Here is a 16081-nt window from a genome sequence, read left to right on the forward strand (position 1 = left end):
TGTTCTGACATGCTCCATTGAGAAAGCAATGGAAATACACGGAGTAAAAGAGTTATTCAAGCAACTGCTGCATGTTGCTCCCACTCCAAGTCTCTTTTCTGTTTAATCTGCTGAATGACTGGGAAGTGTTTTGTCTCCAGTACAAAGGATTTCAGCTGAAGTCAGCTTCCTGCCTACCTGCAGAGGTCTGAGCAGGATAAGGTCCCCAGGCTCTGGGAGAAGCCCCTCGTGCCTTGTCTGCCCCAGGGCTGGGGAGGGACCATGCCCTTGAGCCCTGCCTGACTTCTCTCCTAACTCCTTCTGCTCCCCAGATGACAGCCTATGGTGCTTTCCTGCACAAAGGCTCCTTCTGCAGAAACTCCTTCAATATCCTGGACTTGCTCGTGGTTGCTGTGTCCCTCATCTCCATGGGAATTGAGTAAGCACTTCCATGCTTGGCAGGGTGGGTACTGATCTGTTCAGCCTGGCAGGGCAGCTGGGGTGCTGCTCCGTCCTCTGTGCTGGATGGAGGAGCAGCCAGCCCAAGGGCTGGGTCTTAGCTCATATGTTAACACCCATAAAGGCAGGGGGACAGGGCATGAACAAAAGGGAGGCAGGAAGGCCAACTCCTGGAGTGTCAAAGGGTAGGAATTCAGTTTGGAGCTGATTTCTCCAGCTGCCAGTGTCCCTTGGCCTTATGTGGGGTGATGACATAGTGACATACATGGCTCTGCCGTCCCTTGCCCCTCACCCTTGCTCCCAGCCTGGCCTCTGTGGCTGCTTTGTGGGGCTGTGCCAGCCTGGCCCGGGCAGGGGAATCGCCCCATCTCACCTCTGCTTTCCTCCTCAGGTCCAGTACCATCTCAGTGGTGAAGATCCTCCGGGTGCTGAGGGTTCTGAGGCCTCTGCGAGCCATTAACAGGGCAAAGGGGCTGAAGGTAAGAGGGAGACTGGGGGTCCTCAGCCCATGGGGGTTCTCCTGGGAGGTTATGTGGCAGACAACATGCCCTGTGAGGCCAAAAACCCAATTCCCACTCCCTTGCCTGTGGGACGAGGTGTGCCCCATCCCTGTTTTGGCAGGCTTCCACTCCTCCTGAGGCCCATCCCTGCAGTGAGAGGGAGTGGGACACGCAGCAAGGGCTTGCCTCACATGTGCATTGTCCTTGACCTCTGCAGCACGTGGTCCAGTGTGTGTTCGTGGCCATCAAGACTATCGGTAACATTGTGGTCGTCACGACATTGCTGCAGTTCATGTTTGCGTGCATTGGGGTCCAGCTCTTCAAGGTGAGAGTTGTCTCAGATGGACAGGAGAGGTGTTCTGCTCAGACACATCCTCTTCTGGTCATAGTTCTTAGGGGGTGTCTCCCAGTGTTGAGATCAGCACAGGCCATACTCTGCTCTGCATGAGACCATCCTGCAGAAGAGCCTGCAGTGGAGGGCAGGGAACACCCAGGAGGCTGTCAGGTCCTGACAGTACATATAAAGGGGCTAGGCAATGCCTCAGTTTTCCCTTTCTAAGGTGGCAAGTGCTTCTGACTTCCTCTGTGCTTTGGATTACACAGTAGCGCGCCTTTGCTCTGGGCCTTGGCTGCTCCAGGACAGAACTGGCCTTGGCTGAACTCAGCTTTGTTCTCATAACTGGGCTGAAACTCCCAGCCAACTTGGGGTGACCTTTCAGGACACCCTGCAGACTGAGAAGAGCTGTCAGCATACCTTAACTTTCAGTCAGTTAGAATCATAGAATCATAGAACAGTGAGGGTTGGAAAGGACTTTAAGATCATCAAGTTCCAACCCCCCTGCCGTGGGCAGGGACACCTTGCTCTAAACCATATTACCCAAGGCCTCGTCCAACCTGGCCTTGAACACTGCCAGGGATGGAGCACTTACAACCTCACTGGGCACCCATTCCAGTGCCTCACCGCCCTAACAGGAAAGAATTTCCTCCTTAGACCCAATCTAAACTTTCCCTGTTTAAGTTTTAACCCATTACCCCTTGTCCTGTCACTACAGTCCCTAATGAAGAGTCCCTCCCCAGCATCCCTATAGGCCCCCTTCAGACACTGGAAGACTGCTATGAGGTCTCCACGCAGCCTTCTCTTCTCCAGGCTGAACAGTCCTAACTTTCTCAGCCGATCTTCATATGGGAGGTGCTCCAGCCCCCTGAGCATCCTCGTGGCCTCCTCTGGACTTGTTCCAACAGATCCATGTCCTTTTTGTGTTGAGGACACCAGAACTGCACACAATACTCCAAGTGAGGTCTCACAAGAGCAGAATAAAGGGGCAGGATCACCTATGGTTACTGCTTGCTTCCCTATTTTCCAAATAGTTTGCTCCCAGATAGGATGAACTAGATGGGTCTCACCTCAGGGCCCTAGGAGATTTGTTCCCATCATTAAGCAAAGTTTAGTCTTAGCCTGGGATTGACTCCAGGCTCCTGAAACACGCTGTGAATGGTGTTTGTTGGTGTGCTGAGCAGGGAAGCCAGTGGTAGTGCAAGGCAGAAGCCAGAGCCAGCATGAAGCCAGGGTGGGAACTGACAGGGTGGGCTTCTGAATCACAGCAAAATCATTGCCTCTTCTGACCTCTGTTAAATGCAGGGCAAGTTCTATAGATGCACAGATCCATCCAAGCTGACAGAGAAGGAGTGCAGGTAAGAGCTCTCTTTCAGCTCAGCCTCAGGATGGGGAGCAGAGAGCTGGGGAGCATCCAAAGAGAGCCCTGGTCCAGCACTGCAGTGGGTGGGCTGAAAGGGAGCCCTGCCTGCTGACCACCACATCCCTTCTGCTGCAGGGGTTACTTCATCAACTACGTGGATGGGGACCCCACACAGATCGAGCTGCAGCAGCGTGTCTGGTTGCACAACAACTTCCACTTCAACAACGTATTCTCAGCCATGATGTCCCTTTTCACTGTCTCCACCTTCGAGGGCTGGCCAGAGTGAGTCTGAGGCCTCCTGAGAGGTTGGTCTGTGGTGCGAGCACATCACTGCTGCAGGCATTTAGCATGATAAAGAAAGAAGAGCTGCCCAGGCTGAGAAGCAGGGCTAGCCATGCTGGCAGTGCCTGTGGAGCTCACAAGGTTATCCCAGCAGCACTGTGCCGCTGATCTGAGATGTCCTTAGAGCTCTTCATAACCTTCGAGAGGAAAAATGGTCTTTCCAACCTAATTAGGGTCTCTGTTGCCTCGCTTTGCCTCCTGTAGGCTGCTATACATGGCCATTGACACTAATGCTGAGGATACAGGCCCTATCTACAACTACCGGGTGGAGATTGCGATGTTCTTCATCATCTACATCATCCTCATTGCCTTCTTCATGATGAATATTTTTGTGGGCTTTGTCATTGTCACCTTCCAGGAGCAAGGGGAGAACGAATACAAGAACTGTGAGCTGGACAAGAATCAGGTAATGGGACTGTTGGGACAGGGCAAGTTGGGCCAGCACTGAATCAGGCTGGGGCAGAGGAGCTTAACTTGGCCCAGATCTGGTCACTGCTGGGACAGGGTCAGTGGGACCCATGCCTGGTACAACACAAACCTTCCAAGGGAAGGGCAGATTGGACCGGAACCAGGGAGTGGGCCTTCTGGTGCAGATAGGGTGCCCAGACTGGGCTGGAGCAGATGGTTGCACCCGGTTCTGACCTCCTTAGAACAAAAATTACATGGATGTACTGGAGTGAGTCCAGCAGAGGACCTCTGAGATGTCTAAAGGTCTGAAGCATCTGTCCAAGAGGCCAAGAGCTGAGTCTGGTGTTGGGAAGGCTCATAGGGATCTTGCCTATGTGTATACCTATGGGCAGGGTGTAAAGAAGATAAAACCATGTTCTTTTCAGTTGTGTTCAGTGACACAACAAAAAGCAAGAGGCACAAAGAAACCAAGAAACTCTGTTTAAACATAAACCCCACTTTTTTATGGTGAGGGTGGTTAAGCACTGGAACAAGTTGCCCAGAGGGGCTGTGACGTCTCCATCTTTGGAGATATTCAAACCAAAGTGGACACAGTCCTGGCAGCATGGTCTAGCTGGCCCTGCTTTGGGCAGGGAACTTCAACTAGACCATCTCCAGAGGCACCTCTGTCTGTCAGCCCTTCTGTGGTGCTGTCATGCTGTGATTCTGGCTGGGGTTACCAAGGCTGAATGAAGCAGAATTGAGACCAGCACTGGGAGAGGATGTGGCACATGCTGGGAAGGAGCAAGCAAGCCTGCAGAGACACCATGGGCACCTTAACCTGAGGGTGCTGGGGGTGATGTGAGCTGCACATGAACCCAGCAGAGATGGCCCTGGCCTGATGGGGAGGGAAGAGCCTGCTTGGCATCTTGCAGGTGCAGGGAGAAAACTCAGTGCCCCCTTCACCTCTGGTTCATGTGATGTCTTCAGGCTGCCCTTGGCCAGTCCTGAGAGGCCAGGCTCAGGACTGAAGGAGTGCAGCATGGCAACCTTCGGAGACAAGCTGTGGTTTTGGAAACCTGGTCCCATGTGGGTGCTCTGGAGGTGCATTTGCAGAAAGCACAGCAAGTACCTGAGACATCGTCACTCAAGTGACCCCCTGGCCCAGTTATAGGGCTGAGAAAAAAAGTGGAGGATCCAGTTTGTGCCTGTGGGGACATGCAGTGGTGCTGGTGGTGCTGAGCCTGCACCTGTGCCCCTGGCACTGTCCTGGGGTCATATCTACCCTCTTTTCCCCAGCGCCAGTGTGTGCAGTACGCACTGAAGGCTCGCCCGCTGCGATGCTACATCCCCAAGAACCCCTACCAGTACCAGATCTGGTATGTGGTCACCTCCTCCTATTTTGAGTACCTCATGTTCTTCCTGATTCTGCTCAACACCATCTGCCTAGGCATGCAGGTAAGGGGCACAGTGCTCACCATGGGTAGTGGAGGGGTGTCCACAGCAAAAGACAGGTCAGCTACCTCCAAGAGAGCTTCTGCAGGGGAGATCTTTCCTACACAGCAAAGCTCATGGTGTGTGTTCAGCACCCCTGGGGCAAAGGGTGGCTGCTTGGATGGGGGGAGCCCAGAGAAGGGGCTGCCAAGGGGAAATTTCCTTTCTGCTGAGCATTGATAAACCATAGGCCTGGGAGGGGGTTCTGCATCCAGCACACGCCACTGGGCTCACAACAGAGGCTGGACGTGCCACAGGCTAGCATGGCTCCTTCTGCCTTCTCAGCATTACAACCAGTCTCCAGAAATGAACCATATCTCAGACATCCTCAATGTGGCCTTCACCATTCTCTTCACCCTGGAGATGATCCTCAAGCTCATGGCCTTTAAAGCCAAGGTAAGGGGAGATCGTGGTCCAGAGAGCAGAAGGGGGCCCGAGGCCAGGCCGGGGGGGGTCCATTTACCCTGTATTTGGCATCACTTAAGTACAAGCATCCCCAGGCCTCCAAATCCATAGAACTCCTTGGGGGACTCTTGGGGACTGCATGCACAGGACCTGCTCTGGAAAGACTAGTGTTTGTCAGGGCTACCCTTGCTAGCCACATGCAACCCACCAGCCAGCCACTGTTCCCATCTTCAGGGTCATCTGTCATCGGTGTGGCCACCTTGATCTACCCTCCTCATTTCCTACTATTGTAAGACAGGCCCAAACAATTGATTAGAGAGTACAATGTCTGACCACCATCCCTTTTCCTGGCTCTCACTGAGGTGCCAGAGGTCACTGGTGATCCTTTTGATACTCCTCCTTCTGGGAACCAGCGTCTCTCTCCTCCTTGATTTAACCCTTGGATGTTCACTCTTCTTCTCTGCCTCTTCCCTGACAGGGCTACTTTGGGGACCCATGGAATGTATTTGACTTCCTCATAGTGATTGGCAGCATCATTGATGTCATCCTCAATGAAATTGATGTAAGTGTTCGGCTGCTCCTGCTCCTGCAACACTGCTGCCAGCACCCACCTGAAGCTGTGCCCTGTGGCGAGTGCTTCTGTCCCCTGAGATCCTATGGAAAACAGTCTACTCACTCAGGACTGGACCACACACAGCAGGAAAAAGAGTTTCCCCAACTCCCTGCACCCACAGGACACTACTGTCCCATGCCAGGAGAGGGTCAGGCACATCAAATTGCAAGGCTTTTGTGTGTGTCCCTTTATACAGGGATCCATCCATATACACATCCTGACTGTGTATATATGTATGTGTGTAGACACTCTTCCAGAGCTCTACACCATATAGCCTTCGTGGCTGGGTGGCTGCAGGCAGTGGCTATATGGGAAAGACTCTGCTGGGAGCGTTTTCAGAGCAGTGGTGTGCAGTGAGTGTGCCACTGCCTTTCATAGCACTGGGACATCCACCCCCTGTGTCTGGCACTGGAAGTGTCCCTCTGCACCAGGATTCATGGGCTGTATTTAGCATCTGTGATGGTAACTCTAAAAGCAGCTGCAGGATGGGGTATGTTCTGGATTAACCCTCTCTAGTGACTTTGCATGCTGTCTCCTTGCAGGAACAGGGTTGTGTCTGGCAGAGCTGCTGCCACTGCCACCCATGTGCACAGTGACCTGCAGCCATTCTGTATGCTGGGGAGGAAAGGGTGTTTAGGGGCCCTTGGTGGGAGTCACCTTCTTCTCTGGAGGGTGATCTAGGCCTGCCAGAGCTGGGGTGAGCAAAACTATTCATTTTCCTCTCCTGTAACAGCAACACGTTCCTCTCTGCACAGTCCTGCACGCTGCTGCTCCTGTCCTCCAGCCTCGGGGCTTCTCAGCCTGGATGAGCTCCCAGATCTCATGCCAGTGCCAGCAGCTTTTATCTGTCACCAGGTCCTCCAAGACTCCATCCTTGGTCCCCCGGCACCTGTGACCTGGTTTCCCATTGTCTGTCGGGTATCATTTCCTAGTGTGCTACCTACTTCACCATCCTGTTGTCACTCAACAATTAAGTTCAAAGGGTGCTTTAGGCACCCTTAGGTGTCACTGGGCGTAGATTTTCAGTCCCTGTGGAACAAGGGACCAGGTCAGCTGGCAGATGCCAAAGTGCCGCTGTGCTTGGCCATGGGCCCGTGGGGATGCCAGGGACGTAGGTCAAAGGCACCCAGAGGAGTCCAGTGCCCTGGCTGGGTTGACAGGGACTGATCAGATACTTGCACTCCTCTGGCAGTGGCAGGACTGTGCAAGAAGGCCGGGCAGGATCTCAAGAATGGTCCTATATGGCCTGAGCCTCCCTGGTCTCCCCCAAGTCTATGTGCTGGGGTCACTGAGAACACTGGTCTCCCTCCTAGTCTCCCAGGCTCTTCAGGGGCCTCTGTCATAGGCAGATCTGCTCTGGCAAGTCTCATGCCCCAGTAAACATCTATGTGCCCCCTTGAGAGCAGAGCCCCTTGTGGCTGCCTCACCTTTCCTCCATGTGCTTTTTTCTTCATCCAGCCCACATCTCTCCCAGCATCACCAGGGTTTCCCAGCCATCTGGTGATGTGAAGGGGGTTAGGGGGCAGGGTGGCAACATCCCTTAGCGGTAAGTCCTCCTCCCTGCTGAGAGGTGAGTGCAAGCTGGGTCTATTACATCTGGTCCCCAGGGGCTGTTTGCAACTCTTACACCTATCGTAGCTCACCCAGCTGCTGCAGGCTGCAGAGGTGATGGGTGACACCTTGCAGCAGCCAATCCATTCCTGGTGGCACCTGGGCACGCAACTCTGGTTTGCAAAGTCTGTCCTCTCATGGCTTTCCATTCTACCTCTCTCTTCCTCCCTCATGTCTCTCTGTGTGTGGCTGTCAGGGTGAAGTGGTGGGGAGCGTTGTGCTGTCAGGGGTTCTCTGCTGGCCACCACAGCCAGATCCTCACAGCTCTTCAATCGCGGAATCATAGAATCAACCAGATTGGAAAAGACCTTTAAGATCAAGTCCAACCTTCAACCCAGGACTGCCAAGTCCACCATGATCATTGAGCTCCCCCAAAACCCAGGGGTACTGAGATGTCTGAGGCAGGAGGTAGGTAGGGATGGGGGCCCCTCTGGCAGTGCTACCCCAGGCTCTAAAGTGTAGTGTCCATGCTCCTGGGTCACTCCTGCCATGCCTGCCCTGGAAACTCAGCCCCTTCACAAGCGCCAGCCCTCCCAATCTACCCAAAGCCTCCTACAATCACTTGATCTGGTTAGCTTGCCTTCATATCCCACCTGCAGCATCCATGGACCTGACCTGAGGAAGCAAAATTACAGAGTCCTGAGGTTTGGCCCAGATTCCCTGGCCCATACACCCCTGCCCCTGTGATGTGTATGTCACAGCAGGGGAGATGCAGTGAGGTACAGAAGTGTGTAAGTCAGTCCTTCATGAGCACTGTTTCCCTGGCATCCATCCACTGCCTCTCTCCTTCAAAAGTCACCTTGTCTGTGAGCCTGAGTGATGGTGGGTCTGTGTCCTTCCCCTATGTTCTTCCCGTTGTCCCCAGTTTCCATCCCACTCTTCTCTTTCTGTGTCTTCTTCAGCCAGCCATCCCTTCCTCCCTCTCATTTCTGCACCATTTCTCCTGCTGACTCTCTTGTTCTCTTGACAGACTGTTCTTGCATCCAGTGGTGGATTGTACTGCCTCGGCGGAGGCTGCGATAGCATTGTAAATATCAGCTGCATGTGCTTGTGGTGTGCCCCTCTCCACCTCGCTGCCCATGGTCCTGCCAATGTGTCTGTGCCTGGAGTTTGCATGTGTCCTGCATGTCCTTAAGGCACACTAGACCCAGCTGCTCTCTCTAGGGTGTAGCTGTCCCCTTTCTGAGAGGAACCTGGGACAAGACACCCCACACAGACACTCCTTCCCATCTTGAGGTGTGCCAGGCTCTTCCCCAGCCCTCCTTGGCTCTGTCTGCTGGCCCTGCAGCAACTCACCTCCCAGCACTGTGGTACCTGACCTGAACAGAGCATGTAACAAAGGTGTCTATGGCTGTTGATGGGAGGACGGTTGGCCTTGGTTTCTTTGACCATTGCCCTGTCTGTGTAAGGCCCAAAGGGATTTACCTGCATGAATGCAGCCTCTGACACTGTTAACTGGATAAATGGTTAGAGGAGTGTTTATTGCACCGTGCCTTCCCCAGGAGCTGCCTGTGTCCCGCAGCTGCTGGCCTCGTGCTGGTGGCTGGCACCACCAGTGGGATGAGGGTACCTTGGGTTGGCCCATAGTAGCTTGGAAAATGCGGAGGGGCTGGCAGCAAGGTCCCATGTGCCGGAGCCTCTTCCCAAGGGTTGAGGACCATGGTGCTGGTGACTGCAGGGGGAAAGCTGGCCTGCACTGGGCACTGAGGACATGGTGCACTGTGACTTATGAGATGTTTCTGACCTCTGTGCTGGGCACTAGGAGAGCAAAAGGCAAAAGAAAGAGGAGTGGGGAGAGGAGATGGTGTTTTCCAGTGCAGTCCTGGGAACTCAGAAATGCCAGACTGGGGAACATGGAGCTGCTGGGAGGGATGTTCACAGCTGAATTCTGTTGCCCTGAAATAGCTGGGAATAGGTAGGCTGGATGATGGGAGTGAGGGAAAACCAAGTAGCAGCTGAGGGGGCAGTGGGAGAGGCATCCCAAGCAGTGATGGAGTCAGGATGGACAGAGGCCTGGCAGAGGCTGGGAAGGGCTGCTTATTGGTCCTGGTGGCAGAGGCTGGAGCTGAGGCCGTGCCATGCTGGAGCAACAAAGGGAGCAGGTAACCAAGCCCCCGGAGTCCCAGGTGGTCCAAGACCAGTCCTGGCCCTTTGAGCCCAGGAGCTCAGTTGTCCCCAATGCTGGGACGTATCTTTTCACCCTTCCAAGACAGTAGGCATCACTGCAGGTAGAGGTGACACTTGGCAGCACCCCTTCAAAGCCACCTTGCCTTCAATTGCTCCTTCGGTCCATAAAAGCCCAGCTGGGACCTTCTCAAACCAAGCTTTCTGTGTGTAAACACCCATCATGAGCCCTTTGTGTGCCTGGTGCCTCACCTACAGCTCACCTTACAAATAGAATCTGAGGTGGGAGCATCCTATATGACACATGCTGGGTGACAGCCTGAAGGAAACGGGTCTTGCCTGGCGCGTGGTGAACAGCATAGCTCTCCTAACGTGCGTTCCAGCATGCCTTTCTCCCTGCAGTGTCCCATCCCTCTAACTAAGGGAGTTGTTCTCATACCCATAACCAGGCATCTGGAGCACCCCAAGGGGTGGAGATCTGAGACCATGGGGCTGGGGAGATGAGCTCCTTGGGAAGGCTGGTGGGAAAGTACCGGCACATCCCCTTTGAAGTCTGGTCCTCCGTGCAGACAAGGGCTGGTGCCTGGGGGAACCTTGTAACCCTTCCTCCAGGACCTGGACCCCTCCTTGTCTGCCCGGAGGCCCCAGCCCCCGCTGCCCTCCTGGTGTTGTGCTCTGCATGCAGGACCCCGACGATGACTCCCGCGTCTCCATCACTTTCTTCCGTCTGTTTCGGGTGATGCGGCTGGTGAAGCTGCTGAGCCGGGGAGAAGGTGTCAGGACCCTTCTCTGGACCTTCATCAAGTCCTTTCAGGTATGTGAGGAGCAGTGCTCCCCTCCCAGACAAGCACATGCCCAGGGCTGGCAGCAAGGTCTGTGATCCACATGCTAACTGGGCGAGCAGCCTGTCCTCACCAGCAGAGGAGGAAAGCTCCAGAACTGGCAGGAGCACTGAACCTCAGACTGGACTAGGGGCTCTGTGCTCTGTAGGAGAACATGGCCTATATGGGTGGGAAAATGCAGGGGATCTCCCTGACATCACCATGTGTCAGAGCAAGCAGGCAGGTCCTGCCTGGGCCCACCAGCCTTCGTCCCATCAAGGATGGGCTCCGCACCCAGTGGGTAGCCCAAGCCAAGCATCTCAGCACACAGCCACTGAGCCTGGGCAGCTCCCTCAGCCCTGGGCATCCCTGGGTCGTGCTTCATTTTCATCCCAGCTGGAGAGGCATGCTTCTCCTTTCGGTTTTGGCATAAGCCTCCAACGCATAAGAACTGGAGAACGCGGCTAGTGGGAGGGCGGTTAGAGGAACAGACAAGTAAGCTGTTCCCTCCCCCCACAGAGAGGCCTGGATTCTGGCCTCATGCACTAGCTCCAGACCCTACCTCCAGCCCCTGGGTTGTCTTGATGCTGAGCTGATGTCTCATGTGAGCTATGGTCCTTTTGTCACAGGCTCTGCCCTATGTAGCCCTGCTGATTGTGATGCTTTTTTTCATCTACGCTGTGATTGGGATGCAGGTGAGAGCACAGGGGTGAGATTTCCTGTTGAATAGATGCCCTGAACCTGGTGGCATCTGGGGAGGTGGGATGGAGAGGGATTAGGTCCTCTGCCAGCCCCCCCTGGGACTTTGTACATAATGGGACCATTTTACCCTGGTCTGCAAAGATGCTTACAGTCCCAGCAGCCTCCTCCCGTCCCCAGGCTGCAAATAGGGCAACTGAGCCATACAGCAAATGGCACTTCTGGAGGCGGGGCACAGCCTAGACACAGTCACCAGTGCTTGTACCTGGTTCATAAGACTTTGTCTCCTTGGCCTAGATGACGTGCAGCAGAAACAGGGGCGTTTTCAGCATAGGCAGGAATGTCCAAGGAGCTCCAGAGCACCCACACCTTGGTCTCAGTCTCTTTTGGGCATACCCAAAGCCTAGCAAACAGGAGGAAGAGGAGCTCAGGGCTACTCTTGGAGGGTGGTCAATGCCTGAGGAAGGGTACTGGGGACCTGACAGTGTGATTTACAGATGTTTGGGAAGATTGCCATGGTGGACGGGACCCAGATCAACCGAAACAACAACTTCCAAACCTTCCCACAGGCTGTTCTGCTGCTCTTCAGGTCAGTCTCGGCTTGGTGAGCAAGCAGCTCCACAGGCACAGAGTCAGCATGGGAGCCCAGCAGCTCAGAGTGAGGGAGACCAGCATGGCCATAGCTGATTTCTTTCCTGCCCTACAGAAAAATCTCTTGCAGCAATGGCAGCATTTCAGGAGTGGCTTTTGGTATGCTTGGTGTGGCTGAAATGTGGGAGAATGGCACTTCAGGATTTCTATTCTAAATGCTTTCTTCTCAGACTGGATTTTAGTTCATAGGATCATAGAATGGTTTGGATTGGAAAGGACCTTAACATCATCCAGTTCCAACCCCCTGCCATGGCAGGGGCATCCCACACAGACCATGCCACCCAAAGATCTGTCCAGCCTGACCTTGAGCACTGTCAGGGATGGGGCAGCCACCACTTCTCTGGGCACCCTGTGCCAGTGCCTCAGCACCCTCATAGTTAAGAACTTCTTCCTTAGATCTAACCTGAATTTACCCTGATTAAGTTTAAACCCATCACCCCTTGTCCTATTAATTTGTGAATTGTGAGGAAACTCAAGAGGAAGCAAGGGCTCAGCCCAAGGCTTTCCTTGACTCCAAACACTCTGGAGCTCACTCTGAAGCTTCTAAAAGCAGACTCCCCACAGCAGCACAGCAAGCCCAGAATCCTCACTGCTCCTTTCCCAGTGGTTCTCTGTTCCCTTCTGTGCTGAGATGGCCACAGCCCACCCTGTGTGCCCAGCTCCTGCCCAGGGCAGTCAGAGACCAGCACGCATCCCCTCTGCTCAGGTGTGCCACTGGGGAGGCCTGGCAGGAGATCCTGCTGGACTGCAGCTACGGCAAGCTCTGTGACCCTGAGTCAGACTTCAACGAGGGCGAGGAGTACACCTGTGGCACCGGCTTTGCCTACTTCTACTTCATCAGCTTCTACATGCTCTGTGCCTTCCTGGTATGTGACCTCCCATGGGGCTCCTTCTGCACCCCCATCCTGGCCCTGAGCAGCCCCTGGTGTTGAGTTAGCCTTGCATCTCCCTGGGTTGAGCATACAGCATCCTCTTCCTAGGAGCATCATAGAATCATGGACTGGTTTGGGTTGGAAAGGACCTGAAAGCTCCTCCAGCTCCAACCCCTGCCACGGGCAGGGACCCCTTCCACTGGAGCAGCTTGCTCCAAGCCCCTGTGTCCAACCTGGCCTTGAGCACTGCCAGGGATGGGGCAGCCACAGCTTCTCTGGGCACCCTGTGCCAGCGCCTCAGCACCCTCACAGGGAAGAAATTCTTCATAATGTCTAGCCTGAACAGATCATCCCCCGCCCATCTCCCAGCCATGCTGTAAAGCTGACACCACACTTCTGTGGGACCCAAGATCTCCCATAACTTTCTTCCCACAACCCCCTTGTGCTGCCATCCACATGTGTCTGTGTTGGCTCTTGCAAGGGCAGAGAGGGAAGATGTGCCCTGTGCCTGCTGCAGCCTTTGTCTCCTTGGTGGGAGGCCCATCCCTGCATGGGGTGACCCACAGCACCACCTGGCTTCAGGGGATCCCAAACCCCTTCTCCCAAACATTTCTGCCTGTGTTTTCCCATGGCTCTGCCCAGAGTGCTTGGCCCTGTCCTAACCTGCATCTTTCACATTCCTCAGATCATTAACCTCTTTGTGGCCGTCATCATGGATAACTTTGACTACCTCACACGTGACTGGTCCATTCTTGGGCCCCATCACCTGGATGAGTTCAAACGGATCTGGGCTGAGTACGACCCTGAGGCCAAGTAAGTGATAGGGGATGAGGGGTATGGGGGGGATCTCCTGGGGTGCGAGGCCTTGGGACACACATGGCAGTGTGAGCTGTGGCACTCCAAGAGTTATATCCCGCCATCTCAGAGGTGGATGTAGACTTGCCAGCATATTCCAGGGCTGATAGAAGCCATCAGGATGTTTGGAGACACAAGACTTCCAGTCCCCTCTTCACCCAACCCTGGTGATGCTGCAAACTTCTATCATGCCACTGGGCACCTTTGTCTGCTGCCTGGTGCAGTGGGGAAGTGTAGGGATTGCTACAATAGGAGCTAAGTGTAGGGATTTGCCCACTGCAAGAGCATGGACCAGGCCGCAAGGGTTGAACCCATGAGCCTTAACCACAGTCCCTGTGTCTGCCACTACACTGCTGATGCAGGTTGTTGCCTCTGCAGGGGCAGAATCAAACACTTGGATGTGGTGACTCTGCTGAGACGTATCCAGCCTCCTCTGGGCTTTGGGAAGTTCTGTCCACACCGTGTAGCGTGTAAGGTAAGAGCCAAGGGGGTGGTGGGGTGTGAGGGCACAGGGGCACCTTCCCCAACCTGTCTGCATCCTCCCCAGGGAGCTGAGGGTGCCAGTCCAGCCAGCTTCCCAATGCCATGGTTTATACCCAAGTTCTTACCTCTCGTGTTGGGTGGAGGACTGTATTCTGGGGGCAAGGAGAGGTGCTGTCAACATGCATAGAGCTGATATGTTTCAGGCTCCTGAAGATAAGGACTTGCCTGTGTTCACCCCCCCACTGAGGGGCATGGCAGTGGGCTGGTCTCTGCCCATCCCAGAGCCCTCAGTGCAGGGGGACTCCCAAGCCATGCTGGGGTGTCCCACATCTCCATGTGGTACAGGAGGACACTGCTGGGCCTGAGTACCCAGCCGTGTCAACTGGGCTCTGGAAGTTTGTTTCCAAGGGCTGATAGCACTGGGGGAGCTGGAAACACTGGCTCTGTCGGAGCCATGAGCTCACTTTTCCCAGCTCATTCTGCACAAACCAGAGCCTGTGGGAGTTTCAAGTGTAACCCACATGGGCAGTGCCTCAGGCACTGCTGTAAACCAGGAGGGATCCCCAGCTCCCTCACAACAGACTGGGGTGCTGTTTAGGTGGTGGAGCCCAATGCAGAATGACTCCCATCTCCCTGGGAGCAATGCTGGGTCTCTTGCTGGCTGGTTGTTTAGAAAAGGAGGCTCAGGGGAGACCTTATCAGCAAAGGAGGTTGTTGCGAGGTGGGGGTCAGTCTATTTTCAGTAGCAAGTGATAGGATGTGAAGAAACAGCCTCAGATTGCGCCAGGGGAGGTTTAGACTGGGTAGTAGGAAACGTTTCTTCACTCAAAGTGTTTTCTAGCATTTAAACAGGCTACTCAGGGCAGTGGTGGAGTCACCATCCCTGAAGGTGTTTAAAAGCCATGTAGACAAGGCCCTTGGTGCCATGGTTTAGTGGTGGCCTTGGCAGTGCTGGGTAAATGGCTCAACTCAATGAACTGAAAGGTCTTTTCCAGCCTAGACAATTCAATGATTTTGTGATTTCCTCCCATGGCAGCAGTGGGTTATTTCCACAGCTGTGCCCTGGCTCTCCCCTCACCTTGGTCTGGTTCAGCTGCCTGCTCTGGATGAGTGGTGCCGGTCTTGCAGAGCCCCTCTGGGCAGGGAAGGTAGAGCTGGGAGGGCTCCTTGGCCAGCAGCTTGGTGCCCCAAGAAGAGCCTTTACCGGGTAATGCGGCTGCCCTGTGGCCAGGCCAGGCTGTTTGTCTGCAGGGATCTGCCAGCCTCGTGCTCTGCTGCCTGGGCTCACAGTTGTTGGTTTGCTGTGCAGCGTCTGGTGTGCATGAACATGCCCCTCAACAGCGACGGCACTGTCACTTTCAATGCAACTCTCTTTGCACTGGTGAGGACAGCCCTCAAGATCAAGACAGAAGGTAAGTGATGCTCCTCTCTGCCTCTGCAGCCTGACTGGGGGGACCCTCTCCTTGTGCTGCAAGGTGCTGGTTACACATCATCCCCCACTCCATCCGGGGATCTTGGAGCACTTACCCATGGGGCTTAGACCTCTGGTACAGCCCTTGGCTTCATGTTCATTATCTCACTGGGCTAGAGACCATGGGCACATGCATGGGGCTGCTCAGACAAGGCTTGGAGGATATTACTAGTTGCAGCCCTGAAGAGTGAACCAATTCCACAGCTCAGAAGTAGTTTTGACCCTGTTCCTGTCCCTACCACAGCTACTGTGTGTAGTCTGACCTTCCCCTGCCCCTGGCATAACACCACCCATCCAGTTGTGCATTTCTCCATGTATTTAGAATCTCAAATTGGAATTTATGAATTCCTGAATTTAGCTCTGCTGGGGATGAGTTGTTTTCACCCCCTTCCTTGCCAGCGACACAGTTTCCAAAGCCCTGCTTTGGGAAGATGCTACAACAGCTTGTTTCCATGCCTGTGGGTTAGGCAGTACCACACAAGCAGCTCTATGGCTGGGCTAGCAGCTCTGGCAGGAGGTGAGGTTGGGCAGTGGTGGGGTTGGAGTCCTCCAGCAGCATGGCATGAGGTGGCAACATTTCCCCATAGCTGGAGTGGGGAATGTGGCCTCCAGCACAGT

General features: G+C 54.4%; 1 protein-coding gene across 4 annotated transcripts in view; it reads left to right on the forward strand.

The window, feature by feature from the left end:
* CACNA1S (calcium voltage-gated channel subunit alpha1 S) overlaps positions 1 to 16081 on the forward strand; it is a 41614-nt gene that overhangs the window by 20400 nt on the left and 5133 nt on the right. For 3 of the 4 annotated variants that reach the window (XM_061349407.1, XM_061349410.1, XM_061349409.1), the window contains 17 exons: positions 312 to 418; positions 830 to 917; positions 1156 to 1263; positions 2578 to 2630; positions 2771 to 2917; positions 3182 to 3383; positions 4664 to 4822; positions 5144 to 5254; positions 5742 to 5825; positions 8458 to 8514; positions 10297 to 10425; positions 11062 to 11127; positions 11629 to 11720; positions 12489 to 12648; positions 13340 to 13467; positions 13888 to 13984; positions 15302 to 15404. In XM_061349407.1, the coding sequence (XP_061205391.1) occupies positions 312 to 418; positions 830 to 917; positions 1156 to 1263; positions 2578 to 2630; positions 2771 to 2917; positions 3182 to 3383; positions 4664 to 4822; positions 5144 to 5254; positions 5742 to 5825; positions 8458 to 8514; positions 10297 to 10425; positions 11062 to 11127; positions 11629 to 11720; positions 12489 to 12648; positions 13340 to 13467; positions 13888 to 13984; positions 15302 to 15404 (1891 nt within the window). The remainder of the gene's footprint in view (positions 1 to 311; positions 419 to 829; positions 918 to 1155; positions 1264 to 2577; positions 2631 to 2770; positions 2918 to 3181; positions 3384 to 4663; positions 4823 to 5143; positions 5255 to 5741; positions 5826 to 8457; positions 8515 to 10296; positions 10426 to 11061; positions 11128 to 11628; positions 11721 to 12488; positions 12649 to 13339; positions 13468 to 13887; positions 13985 to 15301; positions 15405 to 16081) is intronic. The other variant, XM_061349408.1, reaches the window with a different exon arrangement.

This window comes from Neopsephotus bourkii, unplaced genomic scaffold, assembly GCF_033783945.1.
Source record: "Neopsephotus bourkii isolate Nb327-2 ecotype Australia unplaced genomic scaffold, CSIRO-AGI_Nbou_v1 NB_414, whole genome shotgun sequence".
NCBI lineage: Eukaryota > Metazoa > Chordata > Aves > Psittaciformes > Psittacidae > Neopsephotus > Neopsephotus bourkii.